The sequence below is a fragment of the Pholis gunnellus genome, assembly GCF_910591455.1.
Source record: "Pholis gunnellus genome assembly, chromosome: 23".
Classification (NCBI taxonomy): Eukaryota; Metazoa; Chordata; class Actinopteri; order Perciformes; family Pholidae; genus Pholis; species Pholis gunnellus.
In genome coordinates, this window is record NC_136550.1 from 7635591 (window position 1) to 7655511 (window position 19921).

Here is a 19921-nt window from a genome sequence, read left to right on the forward strand (position 1 = left end):
TTTTGATGAATTCAGTCACAACAAGGCTGAATTGCTGTCAAAAGGTACTTTAATAATAATAAAAAAAAAACATCTTCTAAACATCACAGCAAAAAAAAAAAAAAAAAGAAGCAATGTCAGCAGTCACTGCGAGATTGGAAAACGTGTGTCAGGATTTGTTCCTGTAGGCGCCTCGATGCAACAATGCCACGTCCGACACCTCTACCCAGGAAGTGCATAGAGAGGCCGCGGTAAACAGTCAACAAGAGTTTGAGTGCAGAGGACAGGCACAACCTGCCTTGTTAATGTCTCTCCATGACAGCGGGAGATGCCTTGTGTTGGTGGAACACACACAGCCTCGGCATTGATGGGCATTCAAGGGGGTCGCTTACACGGCGGGAAATCCGGCAGCTTTTAGGCTCTGGCTGTGGCTCCAGAGGTCTTTGGAAATGTCAATCATGTGCCCGTGGACCCACATGCTGAGACCTGGGCTTTACAACTAAACTCTGCCCTGCAATTCTCTTGCAATCAAAAACACCTCAATCGGCCACTTCTTCTAGTTGGCAATTGGAATTGGCTTAATGTTCAATTATAACCATTTTGAAAACCCTCCACCTTGATGAAGTGACCTACCAGTGAAGTTGTAGTTTCAAAAAGCCGTAGCACAGAAAAATAATCAGGGAAAAGTCATTTAGCAGAGTAACTTCCCAGAATATGCAGATTCTTCAAATACAGTTTGTGGAGGAATAGTCAGGCAAATTGGAAAAGATGCTTTTTTAAAGCTTCCTATTATTAGCCTACAACAAACCTCTAGATATGAGAATGGGATCAATATTATCATCTAACTCTGAGTAAGAAAGACAAAAAGTACATTTCATGAAATGTCAAAGCAAGTTTCCCTGAAAAACACGACGTCTTTTAGGGCCAGTGTATAGTTGAGTCTTTCTGCTTCTAAACCCTCCACAAGTAACTAACTCTCTCTTCTATTCTCCATCTAATTGATTACACAGTAGTAGTGAAGCTCTTTCCCCAAACCCTACAAGAAAATAATTTAAAAAAAAGGAATTTGTCGAACAAAACAGAATTTAAAAGAAAGAACTAAGTGCTTTTACAGCATACCTCTGTCATAAACCAAATTTAAAAACACTATAAAACTTGTGAAAAAGTGGCTGCATGGTTGAAATGGTCCAATAATCCAAATCCAAATGCAGGCTAATGTTTGTTGTGTTATTGATTTTGCACTGCTGTGTATTCTTTTATGAGCTTTGCAATTTTCCTGCAAGTTAACAAGAAGAAACATGAACTTGGCTGTGTATAATCACAGACACATCTATTTGTTTTCTCATACAGCCTAAAGTAATGGGATTTATAACCACTCAATCGTTTTATCTGCATCTGTAAACACTTTAAAACATCAGTCTGCCACTTGTCATAACTGATGCAGCCCAATAAGTTCAGGTAGACGAGCCAGACACTCACATAGACATTGATTTGCTGCTCCAATAAACAGCAGGACTAAATGTTTTTGCAAAAGTTACGAGTCTTGGTATGCTGGAAGATGGATTACGAGCATAGTGGAGGTGAGCTTTTTTTAAAACTGTAGGTTATACATTTTATTTCATCAATGGAAAAGCTATTATATTTCATTCCTTTAAGTTCAACACTTTCTGCTCAAGGCTTCAAAAAACATTTATTTAACACGAACTTGCTGCAAACAAAGTCTTATCCCCACATCACCAATGGCATGTGAAGTAATCCTCCATACAGAAGCCATCTCTGCATTCCGACTAAATTTCAGAACAAAGATACTTTAGCCACCTCAAGGACTGTTGGAGCTCTTTTGTCCCTAAAATCAGAAACGAAAACAGAAACCGATGCCTTAGAAGCAAAAAAAAGCTTTCCCATTCGACAATGAATGGATTACAATTTAAAGAGTCATAAGCCTTTCAGTCTGTCTGAAAAGATTAAATAAACTCTTTTTTTACACCGTTCAATATTTTAGCTTTGAGTTTGCCTCAAAAGTCAATATATTTGTGCGGCGTTACTCCACCTGTTTACTAATGTAACAACAGTAATGTATGAGCTGCTGTCAAAGAACACCAATTAGTAAAAGATGTAGTTCAGAAGGAGGCTAAGTTTGCCATTCGTCTTCATGATTGTTCTCAGTCGTAGCAGTTTGAGTGAACAGAGCAAAGTCCTTTGGAAGTCTGATATATTTCTAGGTATCTGCCTTCGGAGAGTGCTCTCTCCTTTGCCGGGGAAAAAGGCCTAATATAATCATATCGAGCCATGACAGGACTTCAAACCAAGCAGAACAGACAAGACTATAAAGGCATCAATAATATTCCAGTGCAAGGAGGACAGGAAAGCTTCTTAGACTTTTTACATAAATATCCAAACAATTTCATCAGGAGCCTCATTTGGATGGCTCGGTCATGCCAGGTAAAGGCTTTGACATTGCCACGGGCGCATCATAATATAAACTCTACCGATGTGCTTTCTGCCTGTGCGGCCGCGACACCGTCATCTCCATCTTTTCTATTGTGGATGGATCTGCCACTCTGCGCTCTACGCCACCTGTCAATCACACGTTTCACCGACGCATTAATGACCCTCATTATGTGGCTTGGCCATATGGCACTGCGCTCGGTGTGTGTGTGTGTGTGTGTGTGTGTGTGTGTGTGTGAGCATGCGTGCCCATGCCAGCGCGCGTGCTCTGCCGTCCTGGAAGCAGATTGCACTGGAGACGAGGCCAAGCTCTTGGTCACCCCCCCCCCCTTACAATCTCACCGCCGTGGTTGCACTGACAGAGGAAATATGGCAGCGGGAAAAGGGGGGGGGGGGGCAACAGTAATGGACTCTTTGCATCTGCTTCAGAATGTCATCCCAGATGTCCCCGTCTGTGTGAATGAGCAACGGGCAGAGTCGCATAATCGACCATGCGAGGCCACCGAGGGGTGACTGGAAGCTTCTGAATGGTACTGAGGGTGTGAGTCATGGTGAACTTTTAACCCTTTGCATATTAAAGTGTCAATCTTTGTGACAGTCATTTCTGCTTGAAAAAAAACGGGGGTTCGTGTGGGTTCTGCATCAGAAAATGATCCAACTGAAGGTAAGTCGACCAGAATGGTCCAGAATTTAACCTCCAATATCAGTGTCGCCTACAGAGAAGATTAAAGCTGTTATTGATTGGAAGATTGGACAACAACGTGGACGCCCCGGTATCTTACGGGTATACGCACGCAATTACAAACTTGAACTGCTTTGCATTGGGAACATTTTAGAAGTTCCACCCAGACAAAACTTTTCCTGGAAAATAATTCACACGTTTTCCTTTTGCAAAGCAAACTGCCAGACGTCCCGACAATGCCCCTTATTAAAAACCTGGTTAGTCGCATTCCAGCAGAGAGTTAGATGAGAAGATCAATGCGTCTGTGCCAGTGTCTCCCCTGGTTGCTTGGTAACCTTCAGTGATGACAAGTAAATGTCCCTGGCAGTCTTTATGCTAAGCTATAGGCTAATTGCCTCCAGCTCCGTACTGCGTCTTCACAGCTCACAAAGCAAAAAGCAGTACCTCAGCAGAGCATGCAGCTCCATCTGTGTCTACACAGGATGCGTTCAGGCACCGTACTGAGCATAGGTTACCCGCGTTTTTGGCAGCACCCAACACACAACCACTTTAGTAATGAAAGTTGCGTGCAAATACGCCTCCTGGGAATTGCGCAAGTAAAACACGAGGCTTTAGGTGGCCTGTGTAGACAGCTGGATTAATTAAACTAAGACACGCCGTAACTAAGTGGTTTAATCTTCTCATTTAACTCTTGGCAAAAAGAAATGAGCTTCTCAAAATGAGGAACTATTCCTTTAAAACACTGGGGTTTAGGTGCATAACGAAGTCATAGGAGGGCATGACAGGGACACACTGTATGTATGTTGTCACTTAGTGGTACAGCTAGTTGTCTATTAAGAGTTGTAACTTGTGTCTTAATTATATGATTAATCAAAAATGTCTGTAATTATGTCTGTAATTCACAAAACTGTACAGCTCTCTCATTCTATAACAGTTGTATAGTTTATATTTATAAAAAAGTGTTTCATCTTTTAAATGTAATTTTTCTTTTCCGATCCTATTTATGTTCTTGAAGAATGCAGTACTTCACCTGTATTTTCATTTCCTCCGGTGAATAACCGACTTGGCAATAGACATTATTCTGATTCTGACCACGAACCAATCAGTCTTTTTTTTCCTTCTTCTTCTAAGAGAAACAGAGTGGTTCCTGTTTGTGATACTTGCTCCAGGCCGTTGAAAATGTACAGGAAATGTCCTGGAAAATGAATTCCCTGTAATGCGATTTTTCTTTTCCCTGAAATCATAATAAACAAAATAAAAACGTCTCTGTCTAGTGAAGCAGGATTTCAGGCCCATTGCGGCCGGTCGTAATGACTCCGCCGGTCAGATTGAACTATGCTGACTGACTTCCTGCTCTCAAGAGGCTTTTACTTTGCCAGTCCTATTTTTCATCTATATGTATCCTCTAATGAGCCTCATCTGTCTCCTCTTATACGTTGACTGCTGCTTTCACATTGTGGACGGTATGAAGATAGCAAATACACATACATTTGTGCAAACGGGTACTCTTTTTTTTCCACTGAAATAGCAAAAAAAAGAAGCTTCCTTAACTGTCTATTCCTTTTGTTCTTTTTTGCAAGAAATATGTTTGTTTTTTTAACATCCTGGCTGGCAGAGCTGTTCCAATTCCCTGAATAGGCTTCCTTTATTTACAAAACTCATATTTAATTATCTGCAAAACATACCCTGATAACACATTTCCAAATTAAAAAAACAGAAAATTGACATTTACACTGTTCATTTAGTGTCGGCGGACGTGGATTGGTCGAGCCATTTAATGAGAAGTCAGGTTGCCATTGACGTTGACTTGCGCCTCATGATGCCACCAGCGTGTTTATTTTTAGACCCCAGTATCAACAGTACATAGTCCTCTTCAGTGAGCCCTGTCCTCAGAGACAACTCCACGCAGAGGAGCTTCGCCTCCTCCTCACTGTCAATAATATATTCCAGTGATTTGGGACGCCGAGTGGGCTCGAGCAGGGTAATCAAAGCTGCTGCAAACACAAACAACCAGCAGCGAGACTGAGACCAGACACACGCAGGCGTTAACAGAGGTCTCGTCCCCTCAGAGCCGTGAGCCATTGTGCTTGGTTTTAGCTGATCCATTTGATAAGTAAAGTGGTTTGATTAACTGTCTAACAGCGAGGTTAAGATAAGAACAATGTGCAGGTTGTAACACTCGGGGAATGACTCCAAAAATGTGGTTTCGGTTGATAACGAATGACCCGACTCTGCGACGCAATCAATTGCTGGGAACAACTGGGAAGCAGTTTGTTGCTAATTACGTTTCTAGCTCACCTACATTAGAAAGAAGAAAGTATTTTTGTTGCAAAAATTCAACCCGCTGGCCCTCAACACACTAAAAGAGTTCACGAGATTTCATTTCATTCAAGACAGCATGTAGGACGATGCCATCAAAATACATCACAATCTTATATAAATAAAATCGGTCACTCAAGCACAAGGTGTCAACAATAACAACATTAAGCTCGCCACACGTCACTAACGCTGGGATTTGGGCCACGGAGCTGAAGTTTCCACACTCGAGCCGTGCATCTCTAACTTCAGGCCACTTGTTTCCTTACAGGCTTCAGATGCAGTAAGACAACTCGAGGGGGTGAAGAAAGAAGACGTGCTGAATCCAAAAGTCCACACTTGCCCAGACTTGAGGGCTTTGCAGAGGGGTTAGGGCAGGCCTTTGCCAAAATGCATTTAGTCTGCAAGGGCTCTCATGCGAATATTTGGTGTGGGCTCTGTGCGGACTTCCAGAGACTGCCAGCCTGTACTCCGTACAAGCGAGATTTCTCACAGCTCACTGCTCTGCTGATATGATCATAAAAGACATCAGGTATAGGGGCGCCCTGGTAGCTGACTAGGTACTGCAAAGCTTGTACTATTAAGGCTGAGTCCTTACCGCAGCAGCTTGGGTCTCAGTAAGGCCTAAAGTTAACTTTTTACTTCTGCCAATTGCAATCACGCTTCAGAAATCATAAAAGGGGTCGTTCATATGTGAAGATTATCTTGCTGAACAAAACGTGTGGGTATCATAAACTTGTGTTTGCCACAGAGCTTATTGGCAGGTTTGTGTTTGCAATAATCCACAATCCTCTGCAAAAATACAAAATCCCTACAGCAGGGAGGTTATAGAGTCCATCTGGTGTTGGTCTGTCGAGTTCACAATCAAAATATGTGGGAAGTTGCTATAAATGCAATCATTAATGTTGCCTTTGACAGCTTTGTTTAACTCTTGTATTCAAATATGTGAATTTTAACTCTGTATCTATCATGAAACGCAAGGACCACAGAGAGAAAATCCTTTAACTCCTTTTCACCTTCATCAAGGCAGCACTTGTCCCTTTCAGCCTCCCTGAGCAGCCCTGCATCCGTGCAAACTAACGTATTCACAACGAGCACTTCAGTCATTGTCAGACTCCCTAAAATCTGAGTCCACCAGGGCTCAGTCTGCGCATCCCGAGTCTGGACATTTGAATTCACCAATAGAACAACCACGGCACAGGAAGCCCACAGAGCGTAGAGCAGCAAGCCGAAATGTGCTCTTTGACTAAAGCTGTTAAGCCCCTGCTGATCGATTGGACTGGCCTTTTACTGGCACTGTAAACACACACACTCACACACACACACACACACACACACACACACACACACACACACACACAGTAGGACATTGTTCCCTCTCGCCCATACATGCATGAACAGACCCCGACGCAAGCTGCACACACGTCAAAAAGACGTCCTGCTTTGCTCATGGACCCACCACAATGACACTTGTTGCTCTGAATACCATTCAACGCTGCCAACAGCTCATCCGAGTACACGAAATGAACGTTGCCCTGTGGTACAAAGGACAAGGCAGCTACAATGATACTTATGCATTTAGTAAAACGGCGAACGTAACTAACAAATTATACTCTTGCTCTGTAGAGGTGCCCATCAGGAGGGAACCAGCGTGAAATGCGACACATAAGTCCAGCTTGATTACTTCCTCTTTCCTGTTTGACGCAGAGCAAGAAAGGTGTTGGCGTGGCAATGTAAAATGTAGTCCTATTCAACTGATTTTGGGATGGAATTGAGATAAGAATCCAAGTTTGCTCACTAAGTTACTGCTACATCCAAGTTTATATTGAAACAAAGGCCTATACTTATACAAGAGGTATAAAAAGACCATCGACATATGACAAGCATATCACAAGCATGGCAGACTTACCATCATGACTTCTTTATTTGTCTTATAAACAAACTACGTATCCTTCAGAGGTGACCACTAAAGTAGCATTGGGCTTTTGATCCAGCAAAAACAATGGAATGATTTCTTTATGACAAACTACACTCAAATGTCTTGATGTGTTTTTTTATCAAAACAGCAATGCTGGCCTCTGCCTTTCATAAGAACATGAGGATCATTTGAAGGAGTTTGTGTCCAGCTGCTGCAGCATTTTCAAGGTCAGCCATTTCGTGTGACCTTAATTTTTTTTCCCTGATGCAGCGAAGCATAGTGATGGTAAACATATGTATCTCTTTCTTTTTTAGCCGACGCTGCTTATCTGTGAGAGTGCAGGGTGCTGATACTGTTTGTTTCCAAGCTGTGGCACCCCATTCCGATATGGCTTTAAACAGGGGCCCTCTTTCTAGCTTACTTTGTATTCCGACGACGGTAAGGTCAAAACTCATTGGATTTAAGGGAGGAGAAACTATATATACAACAAAAATCCCCCCCCGGTGTTTCATGAGGGGACTGGCGACCAAAGGGAGACCAAGGTGGCACTTCAAGTGCGGCCCTGAATCGCTCCATCAAAATAAAAGCCTGGGTGAATCATCCTGAGCTCAATGACGCTTTGCTGATCAGTATGCACCTGCAGGCAGATGTGTGTGGTGCATTAATAGGTTCTTTCCTGGCTTTCTTTTTTACCTCATAACCATGCACTGCATAACAATTCAATTGGCAATAAAGCTTTGTGGGTTTCTTTCTCCCGGTATTGAATTCTGGCTCGACTATTGTGTTATCCCATCGGCTAAGACTCCGTTCAAACAAACACAGATCACAACCCCAACCAGCTAATTTGTCTCTCAGTTTATTTAAGATAGAAGTTTGGTGGAAGATGCTTCCTGAGTCAGTTTGCAGTTCAATAACTGAGCAGCAGCCACAGAATCAAGCATCTGCTCATGCTCCCAGAACAAGTCCGGGCGTAGCTGCTGGGTCATACAACCCTGTCAAAGTGAATAATGAGGTGGTCTCCGAGGCTGAGTCTGTGCCAGACCAGGTAGGTGACGTGCTGGGGGCAAAGCATGCTGGGAGCCGCGTGGTTCTGCCGACAGGCTCAGCAGCGCTTTGTCATCTGCCGAGTTGGCTCGTGTGTGCACACTGAAGGGTTCGGGCTGTCATCGGATTCGGGGGAAGCCGAAACCCTTCATGATGTCAGATAAACACTGGGAGTGGAGTAGGATGCTCGGCTGCAAAAACAGATTGGAAATCGCTGGGAGGCGTTGGGAGGAGAGAGAAGAGAAACAGCCGGGCATGAGAACGTCTGGGCCGTGAACTCTCCTTCAGTTTTCTTTCCCCTCTCTTTTACTCCCCTTCCCCAGACTTCTGCAACCTTGTTGGCAAACCGAGCCTCTTCACCAACCCATTAGATGGTGAGGATTTGAAGTGGCGAAAGGCGGTGGGAGCCTGCTCGTTATTTCACCTCCATTGTCAACGAGATCACTGGTACCCTTTCAAGAGAGTGCATCACTTTCCAGACAAGATTACATACAAAGTCTAGACCACTACCGAGATTTGAAGGCACCCTTTATAGTGGACAAGACAAAACGATAAAACACACCCAACTACATGATAGAGCATTCTGGGGGAAAAAACAAACAGGGACACGGCTGTTACGACTCTTCCAGCACAAAAAAAAGCTTTGTTGCTGAGCCCTAGTGGCATCGTGCATTGAAAAAAATAAAAGAATGTAACAATATTTAACTAAGACAACCCTATTTCTCTAACCTTGACTGACCTAAATAAAATTAAAAAAAACATTAAAACATCATTGCATTGGAAAAACTACTGAAATATAAGTTACAGATTCCTTCAATGAAATGTTTCCTCGTTGTGTCGACACAAATGTAATCTGGGAGGCGTTACATTTCTGCTGTTGCCAATTAGTAGCATGAGTGGGGTCAGCAAGAGGGGACTGCATTATCCCACTCAGGAAAATTGCTTTCAGTCAGTCTATTCTGTAAAAAGTGCACTAGAATGGAACTCCATCCCAGTGACCATTAGAGACCTGGACACATACAGGTCATTTAAAGCTCACCTTACTGTCCTCAATCTGTCCGTGCTGAACTTCCCTCAGTCGGTTCGCAGCCACCTGTCTGTCTGTCTAGCCGTCGCCAGTCGACCCTCGTCTACCTGCATGCATGTCTGTTACTGCTGTTCTGTTATGTCAGCCTGATTTATACTCCTTACTTACTCTCTTTGATGTTTTGAGCTTCTGCTCTGTTTGTCTATTAAGTGTCTAACAATGCAGCAGTCTTATCTTTAGTCCACGTTTCTGTTTAACATAATTATCCCTCATTTATTTGCTTTATGAGCCTCTGTGAATTGTGTGTCTTAATATTTCTTGACAATGTAGTACAAGGGTGTCCCTGAATTATGTTTCTACTGATATTAATATTCTCTCTTCTTTTATTACGTCTGCATGCTTAGAAAGGATAAACGATCCATAACTTTGTAATTTGAATCTTATATTCAGTTTTTTTTTAGGGTGACTTTGTAACATCTGCCCAGGGACTACAGATGAGAAATAGCGTCTTGGCTAACTCGGGGCTCATTTACAGTGATGTTTTATTAATCTGCACTGTCCCTACCAAATAAACCAATAAAACAAACAGCTTACTCAGTCCTAGTCCTGTATCATAACAACGTAACTTGCAACTGAGAATAAGATGAGGATGTCATCCGCAACAGTGTTTTATTAATAACAGAAAAAGCTTTTACAAACAACTAATCTTAGACACATCAGATGTATATGAAAGCAACAAGCTTGTATTGTAAAAGCATGGCCTTAAACATTCACTTGTGCTTGTATACTGTATGTATGATGCATGCGTATGTTGGGGGAACAGCTACAGCAGGGAAAACATTCCTGAATCCTATTTACTGGGTATTAGTTGTTGCAAACAATTAGTTAAGTACTTGGCCTGAATCATCTGCTGATCAGGTTTGTCCTCAAGATGTGTGTCGATGACTCATTGTCCATTGAAGTAATTGTGGAGGTGCAATAATCAAATCCCCCCCCCACACACACCTCCCACAAGAAAAGACAATTGCAATTTGCATAAGTTAAGCAAGTCCAAAAGGAGACATGATATAATGACTTGGGAAGGAAAGCAATTCACCATTGATTGCAAAGGAGACTTAAAGAAAGCTGAATAATTAAAATGGCCGTAATCAGTCAGCTCACCAGACAATCCATACCTGATGCTGCCCCGACAGCAAACCCCACCTTCAAAGACAAGCAGCACTTCGGAGGCGGCACTTGGGCAGGAAAAGAATCGCCGGAAGGGTTCTGAGAAATGTCTCTGACTTTGCAGCGGTGTTGAAGCGTTCACCGCTGCGGGAGATCTTAAATGAACACCAATCAAAAGGGAGTCGAGGCCCACACAGCGAGCTTGAACCCTCATCATCCCTCAGCATGAAGCCCCCGGAGAGGTGGGTGGCTTTGGAGAAAAAGGCATCTGGTGGAACTTAAATAGCCCAGGACTAAAAGTGCGACAATACTCGGGTCATCATGGCTATTCCTGACGCAGTCTTGCCTTGTTGGAAGATTAGAGATTTGATTAAGCTGAACCCTGTCACAGAATGTGTCATCACAACCCCCGTGGTACCTCAGTACCAGCTTCCACAGAGGTCAGTCAGCCACATATTGTAATAGACAGTATGAAGCTCAAAATAGTCCAAAGCAGCGCTGCATACAAATTACAGACGCACTCAGTGTGAGCCTCGCTGCCTCTACAACACATCAGAGGGGAGCATGGGAATTAAACAAATGCCACGAACTTAATAAAACAGAAATATCAGTAACAAAAACTATAATGGCTGCCATAAAAGAGAGGCTGTGAAATATTATTTTTGGAAGCAGTTATTTCCTATCTTAAACCGGGAGAAAAAAAGGACAGTGAGGAGGGAAAAAAAAAGAGGAGATGGTATTTCCGTCCCTTTAAATCAAACCAGGAGGCGAGACGGAGAGTTCCGCGTGACACGTATGCATAAAAATGTCCACAAAGGTAATTAACTGCAGGAGGAGAGGAGAGGCTTTTTCCACGAGGCAACAAAAGCCGACGTGATGTTTCACACAGCAGCACACATTGGGAGCCGCCCCGTGTGAAACGCAGGGTGCAGAAAACGGCCAAAGTTCAGGCAGCATTTATTTTCCCCTTTTCCTTTTGTCTGCAAGACGCTGCTGACATTCATATCCACAGAAAACACATTTGACTTGTTCATTCACATTGGGCGTCGGCCATGCTACATGCCAAACACACAGGCCTGATTTCTAAACATTGGGCATCATGAGAATGACCTACTCGTGAGTTATGTATGCCCAATTCTGAGTATAACAAGCCTGCTTTCCTTGAAGCAATTATCATAAAAACAGCTTTGCACTCACATTGATTCGGCTTTGAGGGACGGCATGCAACACCATTCACGGGGAGCCGTTAGTAGTTCTTATTTAGATGCTTGCTGGCTCAGCACTCACAGTGGGTAAAGCAGAAGTGTTACTGATAACATGAACGATGGCTTCCCAATACAAGTGTCCCAGTAAGTCATGACGGGGTGACAGTGAGCCAGCATACATGATAGGACCCTGAAACTGAAGCAGCTAAATGAAAATTCAGGAATCATCAATCTTATTATTTACGCCTGTGCTGTTCCTACTGTGACATGTCAAAATGTCTTCTCCGGGTGTTACTGAACTGTTTTCACTTTTCTCTACTTTGATCGATTCTTTTCATTTCTCAAATACTATCTGATGGCAGATAGGCAATGGATGAAGGTAGAGTGATCGTGTTCTACCGAAACTGACTGCAGGGAAGTAAGCGTTGATATTTTTTTTTGGTCTTTTTGCTCATTTACATTTTGGAGGAACAACTTTTTGATCACATTTGAGGGTGCTCCAACCAGCCCCCCCCCCAACAACCTTTAGCGGTTTCTTTAAAGCTCAAAAACACAGATGTCGATTTGTGCTTCAACCTGAAATAATTATAATAATGAAATAGAAATTTGTATAAGAAAAACGTCAAATTCACATGAGAATATCACAATGTTAAGAGATTTCATAAGGCCGTCATTTACTAATTCACTTTGTTTGAAGAGGCCTTCAGCAGAAGACGTACTTTTATCAAGACCAAAAAAAAAAAAGCAAATACATAATAAAACATCAAACAAATGCTTAAAGTAAGTTCAAAGCCACACAAAAGAATAACACAACAACTCAGAGCCATAATTAGGTCTCCTGATCACAACAAAGGCTTTAAAAGGGCAAACTCAGATTTGGGGAACTTGCGGTAGCTATTCCCAAACGTCAACTTCTTTCTTTAAAGTTATGAACAGCTTCAGGCAGCACATCGTTATAGCCACAGGCCATGTGAATATTGTATGTGTCTTATGCTTTCATTCAGTAGACATATTACAAAAAGAAATCTTCTGAGTCTCCTACTTTAAAAGTCTGAGTCAAACCCGATTTTCAGTTTCGCTAAATTAGAGAGCTGTTAAGCATTTGCCAGATTCTCTCCAACAACATCAGCTCGGTTGATATTGAAAGCCACGACTAACGCACCCGAACACCTTGAAGGCACGAGGCCCGTTGAAAGATTATCAGCCTCCTGCTCGCACTGTGGAGACCTTTCAATTATGGAATCGACGACATGTTTTCTTTAAATGATTGCAAATGCAATAAAGTTCAAGGACTGCCAGTTTGAGAGTCTATGTGTTTTTCAGAAATGTCTTGATGAATTTTCTTGATGAATCCTGAATGATTTCTCTGTGATTAGCTTTGGTCTGAAGGAGCAGACTGACAATAACTGTCTCTGTACCGTTTGTCATGATTGATAGATGAATACTGTTTACATTATGATACGAAAAGGTTATCAGGGAAAATGATGATGTGAAATAATAATTTAAAAAATCTGACTTTTTAATATGAAAAGTTTAAAATAGAGTTGGGTTTTAAAAGCATTGATTTGTTCACGTCTATATTGATATATTTTGGCTGTCACTATTTGCTATTTCATATTATCTAATTTCTTCGTTTAATATTGAAAATTTGAGGTCTCCATATTCCAACTGAAAAACAAGCATTTTAACATCTTCCAAGATAAAAAGATGATGAAAGATTTACGACCTACATCAATGAATGGATGGATCTTTCTAGTGACGTCACGGTTTACAATTAGCTCAAAGACTACGCCAGAGAAAAGTAATGAAAGCCACATGAAAACACAATCACTAAAAAAATATAAGAGAAGAAAAATCCCTCCAGACAGACAGAAAGTAACAAGTTGCTCTGAAGAGTCTGCAGTGAGATAAACAGGCAGCCTATATCACAGGAAGCCTGAAGCAAGAACAGCAACCCCGGAGTACAGAGGGTGATTACAGTCTGTGAGGGTGGCAGGAGCTTTCTGTAAAGCTCGCCTGTCGAGCAGATCATTGATCACAGATCATCTCCTCTAACTCCTGTAATCTTCCCATTCCGGCTGACAACGCCTTTCATTGTATTCTTGTAACTTGACACCGAGATTGGCAAGCTGTCGAGCCATGGGAAAGATTATTATGTACAGAACGAGCTATAAAAATCATATTATCGGTGTAATAAGTGGGGGTTTGCGAACTAAACAAAATCAAAGTCAAATCATTTGAGGAAAAATGAGGATACACTGCCAACGTATCCATGACAAACTTCACTCCAACAAATATTGCTGCAGCATTCAATTTGCTGAAATGTAAAATACCTTTCATGTCTCATTCTGGGTGTATTTTTCCACTCTCTTATCATTTCATAGCAAATCAAAAATTACTTCTGCACCAAAAGAGTGAATTTTCTTTTGAAAATGGTCACCATGGACACCAAGGACAACTACATACACATTTAATGAAAGGCCACCAATGCTCTGAATGAAAAAAACAAACAAAAACAGGTCCGGGCGCTGCAAATCTAAATATACAGACGAAAGAAACATTCAGAGAATCAATGGCTCAAATGAATTAACAGCCAACACTCCTGCTCTGCAATGTGACCTCTGCTCATAAACCTTCCGCAGTATTACACTTGGACGAGAAGTGCGAGGGAATAATGGTGGAACGTGACAAGTAATCTTACCTTAAGACACGAGTTTTATCGCCTCTGTGAAGTTCCCACCTGACTGATTGCCTCTGGCAGTGTGCCCCGGAGCTTGGCTCTCTAATGAGCAGAGAGAGAGAAAAGAGGTGGCGATAGATGCAGAAAGCCCGAACATTAACTCAAGTGAATGCAACAGTTTCCCAAGATTAAGCCTTCGTACTGTATGTGGGATGTATGAGTGGTGGATTTGAGGAAGCCACATATTAAGAGTCATTAAAGCTCACATGAACAATCAGAGGATTTGCCAATTCTTATAGGCAGTTAATGACCCGTGAAATCCAGCTCTAGATCCAGATCCATTTTATTATATTGTATATATTGCCTATTGCATATGTAATTAAGTGTCTTTATATACATCTTGCACATCATGACACAACTGAGTATGTCTTTAAAAGTTGAAGAAACCAACATGACACGTACGTACCAAAATAAATGATCATCGTGGATTTCTTCAGATGTGTCTGCAGGCCAAGGAGATGGAGAGTAAATACTTACAGCCAGGTGAAAGACTTACAGAGGATCACAGGCTATCCTCGTTCCCATCTGACTGCCACTCCCAAGCAAAAACAAACACATTCGCAGCTGAGAGGGAAGAGAAAATACACGTGCATGTATCGGTATAATTCAGATGGAAAAGTAGAGCAGACACTTAGATCAGGCGAGCTTTGACTGTCTAATCCAGATGGGAAAAAGCAGGAAATCAGTATCGGAAATGTTTTTAAAATTACAGAAATATGAAACGTCTTCATGAATTATTGGAAGGCTGTTCCAAAACAAGAGCTACATTTGTTTTGTGATATAGAAATAAAATCGAGAAAACAATTGGTTTAACCTTAAGGCACGCTAGCTTTGAATTTGCTAGAATAAAAAGGAACACAAAGAAAACTAAACATACTAAAAGTGTCTGTGTGATAGTTTGACAAGAAAATGAATTCATTCTCAGGCATTCTTGCAGACCAAATGTCTCTCCCACCCCACGAAATGTGAAATAAAATGCCTTACCCACTCTGGTGCAATCGGTATCCTGGCATCCCATGGTCTCAGTTAAAGGATGGACGTATGAGAGACTCAATAAATGTGAGCCTGCCACTTAACGCCACAGTCAAATTGAAAGACATGAAGGAGTGAACAATGAAAACCGCGTGTAGAAAGTTCAACTAAAGACACTTTCTAACTGGGATCCGATTAATCAGTGTACAAATAGAGCAATGTGCAGAAATTAAAGTCGGAGTCACATTACAATTTGTGCAAATGTTTAATAATTTGTCTTGGCAGGACTCGGTGTAGATAGGATTCATTATTCTTTGCAACGGGCATGACAGTCATTTGAGCACAGCATGAAAAATGATGTCAAGCTCTCAGTGCCTGTGAAGGGTAAAGTGAGGACGTATTTACATTCTGAACTAAGTGCCAAGCAACGTAAGCAGCATCAGGTTTGTAATCGTAAGGCCACTTACAGTCGCTCAATGTTGTACAGTAGAGAAGATAATGTTGAGAAGAATGTGGCTATGGACTATAGATTTAAATGTAGATATTCCTGAGTCGACATTGCACATAAAACATTACTTAACATTTTATTTCGCCTGAGATAAGCAGTACAGACCAGTTAACAGTGATACATTTTGGTTGTCTAAAGTGTACAATGCAATATCTGTACATATTATAGATAAGTTGTATAATTTATTTAAAACATATATGACATAAATTCCATATTACAGTTTAAGAACATTATCATTTTAAACTGCATTTATCTAAATGGTAAACATGATAGAAGTAGCAACAGGAACTTAATGGGGCGTCAATATCAAATCCATTTTGCACATCTGAAAGGAACACTTCACCCACAAAGGGACGAAGTATTCCTTTGACATTGTAAATAAGATATGCTGCTATGGCCCATTGATTGTCAAAGGGGTTCCAAACATGGGTGTTTAAAAAGGCACATTGTGAGAAAACATATTCACTGTAACTCCAGTTACAAAGGCTCTGAACAGTAGTTATCTGTTGGTGCACACATGGGATGTGTTGTCTTTCTTGCAGACCCAACATGTGTAACAGCTGGTTGACTCATCGTCTCACTGCTGTAACCTCAACGTCTTTGATTAAACACCATCTACAGCTGACTGGGGGTCCATTCGATTGGTCAAAGCCAGCACCTCAGACAGAGTTGTTTTTATTCATTTCTTATAGAAGTCAATCATCATTAAAGTGCCTTTTAGAAAATCACAATACGAGGTACGAACTAACTGTGGATCAATGTGTTTTAAGACAAATATTCATACATTAGTCGCTTGTTGATATTTATTGATTTATATAAATATCAGCGTAAGTGACCTAATATCTGACCTGATAACACCCACCTAAAACATCAAGGCCAGCTCCTCTTTTTTATTCAGTTTTACATTTCAAAATATGATCATTACAAACTACAAAAATCAAACATAATATAAGGTGAAGTTCAATCCTGGGGTGTCCTAAATATTGTGCAAAGTATGCTGCTTTCAGTATGCTGCTTTCAGAAGATCATTTGGTCCTCCACTTTGCTACGGTCAGCAATATACTTCAAAGTAAATCAAACTGGCGTTGATGAATATAAGGATGTAGGTTTGCATGTGAACGGTAGGGTTATGTCCCTCTCAATATTTTGGGAGGACAGCATTATCCCTCCCAAAATCTGTGTTCACAGCCTGGTTCAAAAACAGTTTTGGTCTCTATCGCACATTTTCATGACAACAGATGGGGGCTGACTTTTTATACAACTCACCCGTTTAAATTATATTAAGGCTTAAAGTTAAACAAAATGATGGGCGGGGCCGCTTTGAGTGACAGGTGGGTGCCCTACCGGTTCCCTAGAGCTGCTAACTTCTCTGCTGCACCACCTGACCCGCCGCAGTTCCTCCGACGATCCACCTCTTTGCCAATTTGTAGAGTTAGGCTGTGTCGTCACTGCCAAGATGGAGACAGCCTGAGTCACCCACAGCACTTCAGAGACCTATGGGTGAGGGTTACGGACACTCCATCCATATTCCATACAGCCTATGGTGTTGACTTTGCAGGGACAGCATTGACTGAGAAAAAGCTGATCTCCAGGAGGATAAATATTTGAAGGACATACAGAATGCCTGAGAGAATGAAAGTTTTTTTGCAGTGTACACTCACTGTAACTCGAGATTTAGATGAGTTGTGTTGGAGATGGTTAGGGCTAGGGTGGTTATGGAAGACAACACAAACAATTACAGTAGATGTCATTGACCAATACCAGTCATTGGTGCACTTAACGATGCTGCACAAAAGGTTTGAGCCCATCATTCTGCCTGTGGACGATGACACCAATTTAAGCTTGTTTAAAGTATATTGCCGGCCCCCTGTAATCGCAAAGTGTGTAATGGGTGTTACACCTTCTCTGCTTCTTGGTAGGTCTTCACAGACTTCATTGGCAGCTCATCTGAAGTGTCCACCGCGTTGTCGTAGGCCTGAGAGTCCTCTTCCCCTTGCTGGTGCCTCGCAAAGTTCACAAAGACCTGGAATATCAACGAGGAGAAGAAGGTACTTAAAGGAAGATAAAGAATTTAGAATACACACAATGCTGAAGGGCCTGTGGACATTTCTCCACCCATCTCATTTTATTTTGCTCTCCCCCACCCTCTGCCTGGAAAACAAACAGAAATAGCAGCACAGACAATGGGGCGCATGTGAATGAGTTGCCAGACAAGGGCTATGAAGCATCAAGTAAGTGTCTCGGCTCACACAGTGAATGTCAGTTTGACATCTTTGACCAGCTGAGAAAGAGAATAAAACAATCATTCTTCTCTCTGTGATACCCATTTAATGTCAGAAGAAATCAATCCTATGGCGTTCATAAAAAGCTGTGTGTGTGTGTCATCGTGCCGTAAACACCGCTGTAGTCCAGGCTTTTTATTCTCTTAGCATTAACTGTCTGTTGTGATAAAGCTACACAAAGATTGTTACCCCGCCGGAATAAAGCAGCAAAAAGGGTCGTAAAAAAGTGATAAGAGCATTGCTTTTTCATTCAAAGATGTGAAAAGTGGCTGTGTTAATGTAAAAAGGATATGCAAATTAATAGATCTCAACGCAGGAAAACAAATCATTCAGACAAATTCTAAATAAATACTTCTTCATAGCTACATAGCCAGTAAATTAAATGGGATAGAAAGTAAATACCTGTGAAAGAGAATAAATGAACAGAAATAAACAATAGTGTCCTTTCAGGCTTTTGTTTTTGAGAGGCTCAGCCAATTAAGTCAGGGTAAGATCTATCCTGTCAGCCTTTGAAGCTTCTGTTTTTAATCAGCCAATTCATAGAATCGGTTCCCTTAAATTTTAATGTTAATGACAAAGAGAAAAAAGTCTAAACTTAGAAAATGCTGTTTTCTGAACAAAGGAAGAGGTTTGCCTATTACTCTGATGTATTGCCGTTGTCACTGCTGTGTAATATCTCATCTTTGGCAGCAAACAAGTGGACAAGAGGCATTTCCGTTGCTCTTGTAGGCTAAATGAATGACATTTTGAGAAACGTGTATTTGTTTAGATAAGATCCATCTCGCTCTCATGTCTGTGCATTAAGTATGGCCCTTGAGCCCTGACACAATTAACTTAGCTTAGCTCTAAAACTAACAATAAAACGCATATCTATGTACTGAATAAAGGTACTGTAGGCAGATGTTTTATTATAATGTAATTTGTAAAGTACATCTTGGGTGCATGGCAGTAATAAGGTTTACTATTTAGGATTGACCTTCAGACATGAAGTCCTGCTCACAGCCTTCACTTTATGCTTCTAGTATTGTTACAGCTGAAAAGTTGAAGTTGAAGTAAGTTTCTCTTTTTTTTCATTTGATTCCATCCAGGATAAGTTTACAGAGCACACATGGTTGTTTCCTGGAAAACACTCCAAAGTCACTCTTGGAAGCAACCCAGTGCAGACAAAGCCAAACAGACAGCTGAAACATCCATTATCTGTAACCACTTATCCTATTCATGGTCGGGACGGGACGGGACGGGACGGGGGCAGAGCCACATCCCAGCTAACATAGGGCAAAGGCAGGGCACAGGGCTGACACATAGAGACAGACAACCATTCACGCTCCCATTCACACCTACCGGCAATTCAGAGTAAACTCCACACAGAAGAGCTGGCCAACGGGTTCGAACCCCCCCAGCTGTAGCATGTTGGGAGTTAAATGCCTTGCTCAAGGGATGCTTGCTGGTAGTAACGAGCGGTGGCAAATTCTGCTCTCTCACTATTCCGACCCAGTTTTTACAAAGGGGACAGATTGTTTAAACTAGGGATTTCATGGAAATCCACTTTGGTGCTTCCATTCAGAATCCGTAATGCACAGATTATGGTCCTTTTGCCACTTCATGTACTGTACTTCCAAAGCTTTAGCGAAAT

At 41.7% G+C, this 19921-nt stretch overlaps 1 protein-coding gene across 1 annotated transcript in view; it reads right to left on the reverse strand.

Moving 5' to 3' along the window:
* Positions 1-15756: 15756 nt before the first annotated feature.
* LOC306714808 (phospholipid-transporting ATPase ABCA1) overlaps positions 15757-19921 on the reverse strand; it is a gene marked incomplete at its 5' end in the record, with an annotated part of 123059 nt that continues 118894 nt past the window's right edge. Inside the window, one exon of the mRNA XM_079184946.1 lies at positions 15757-18029. Within this exon, the coding sequence (XP_079041072.1) occupies positions 17901-18029 (129 nt within the window). The 3' untranslated portion in view covers positions 15757-17900. The remainder of the gene's footprint in view (positions 18030-19921) is intronic.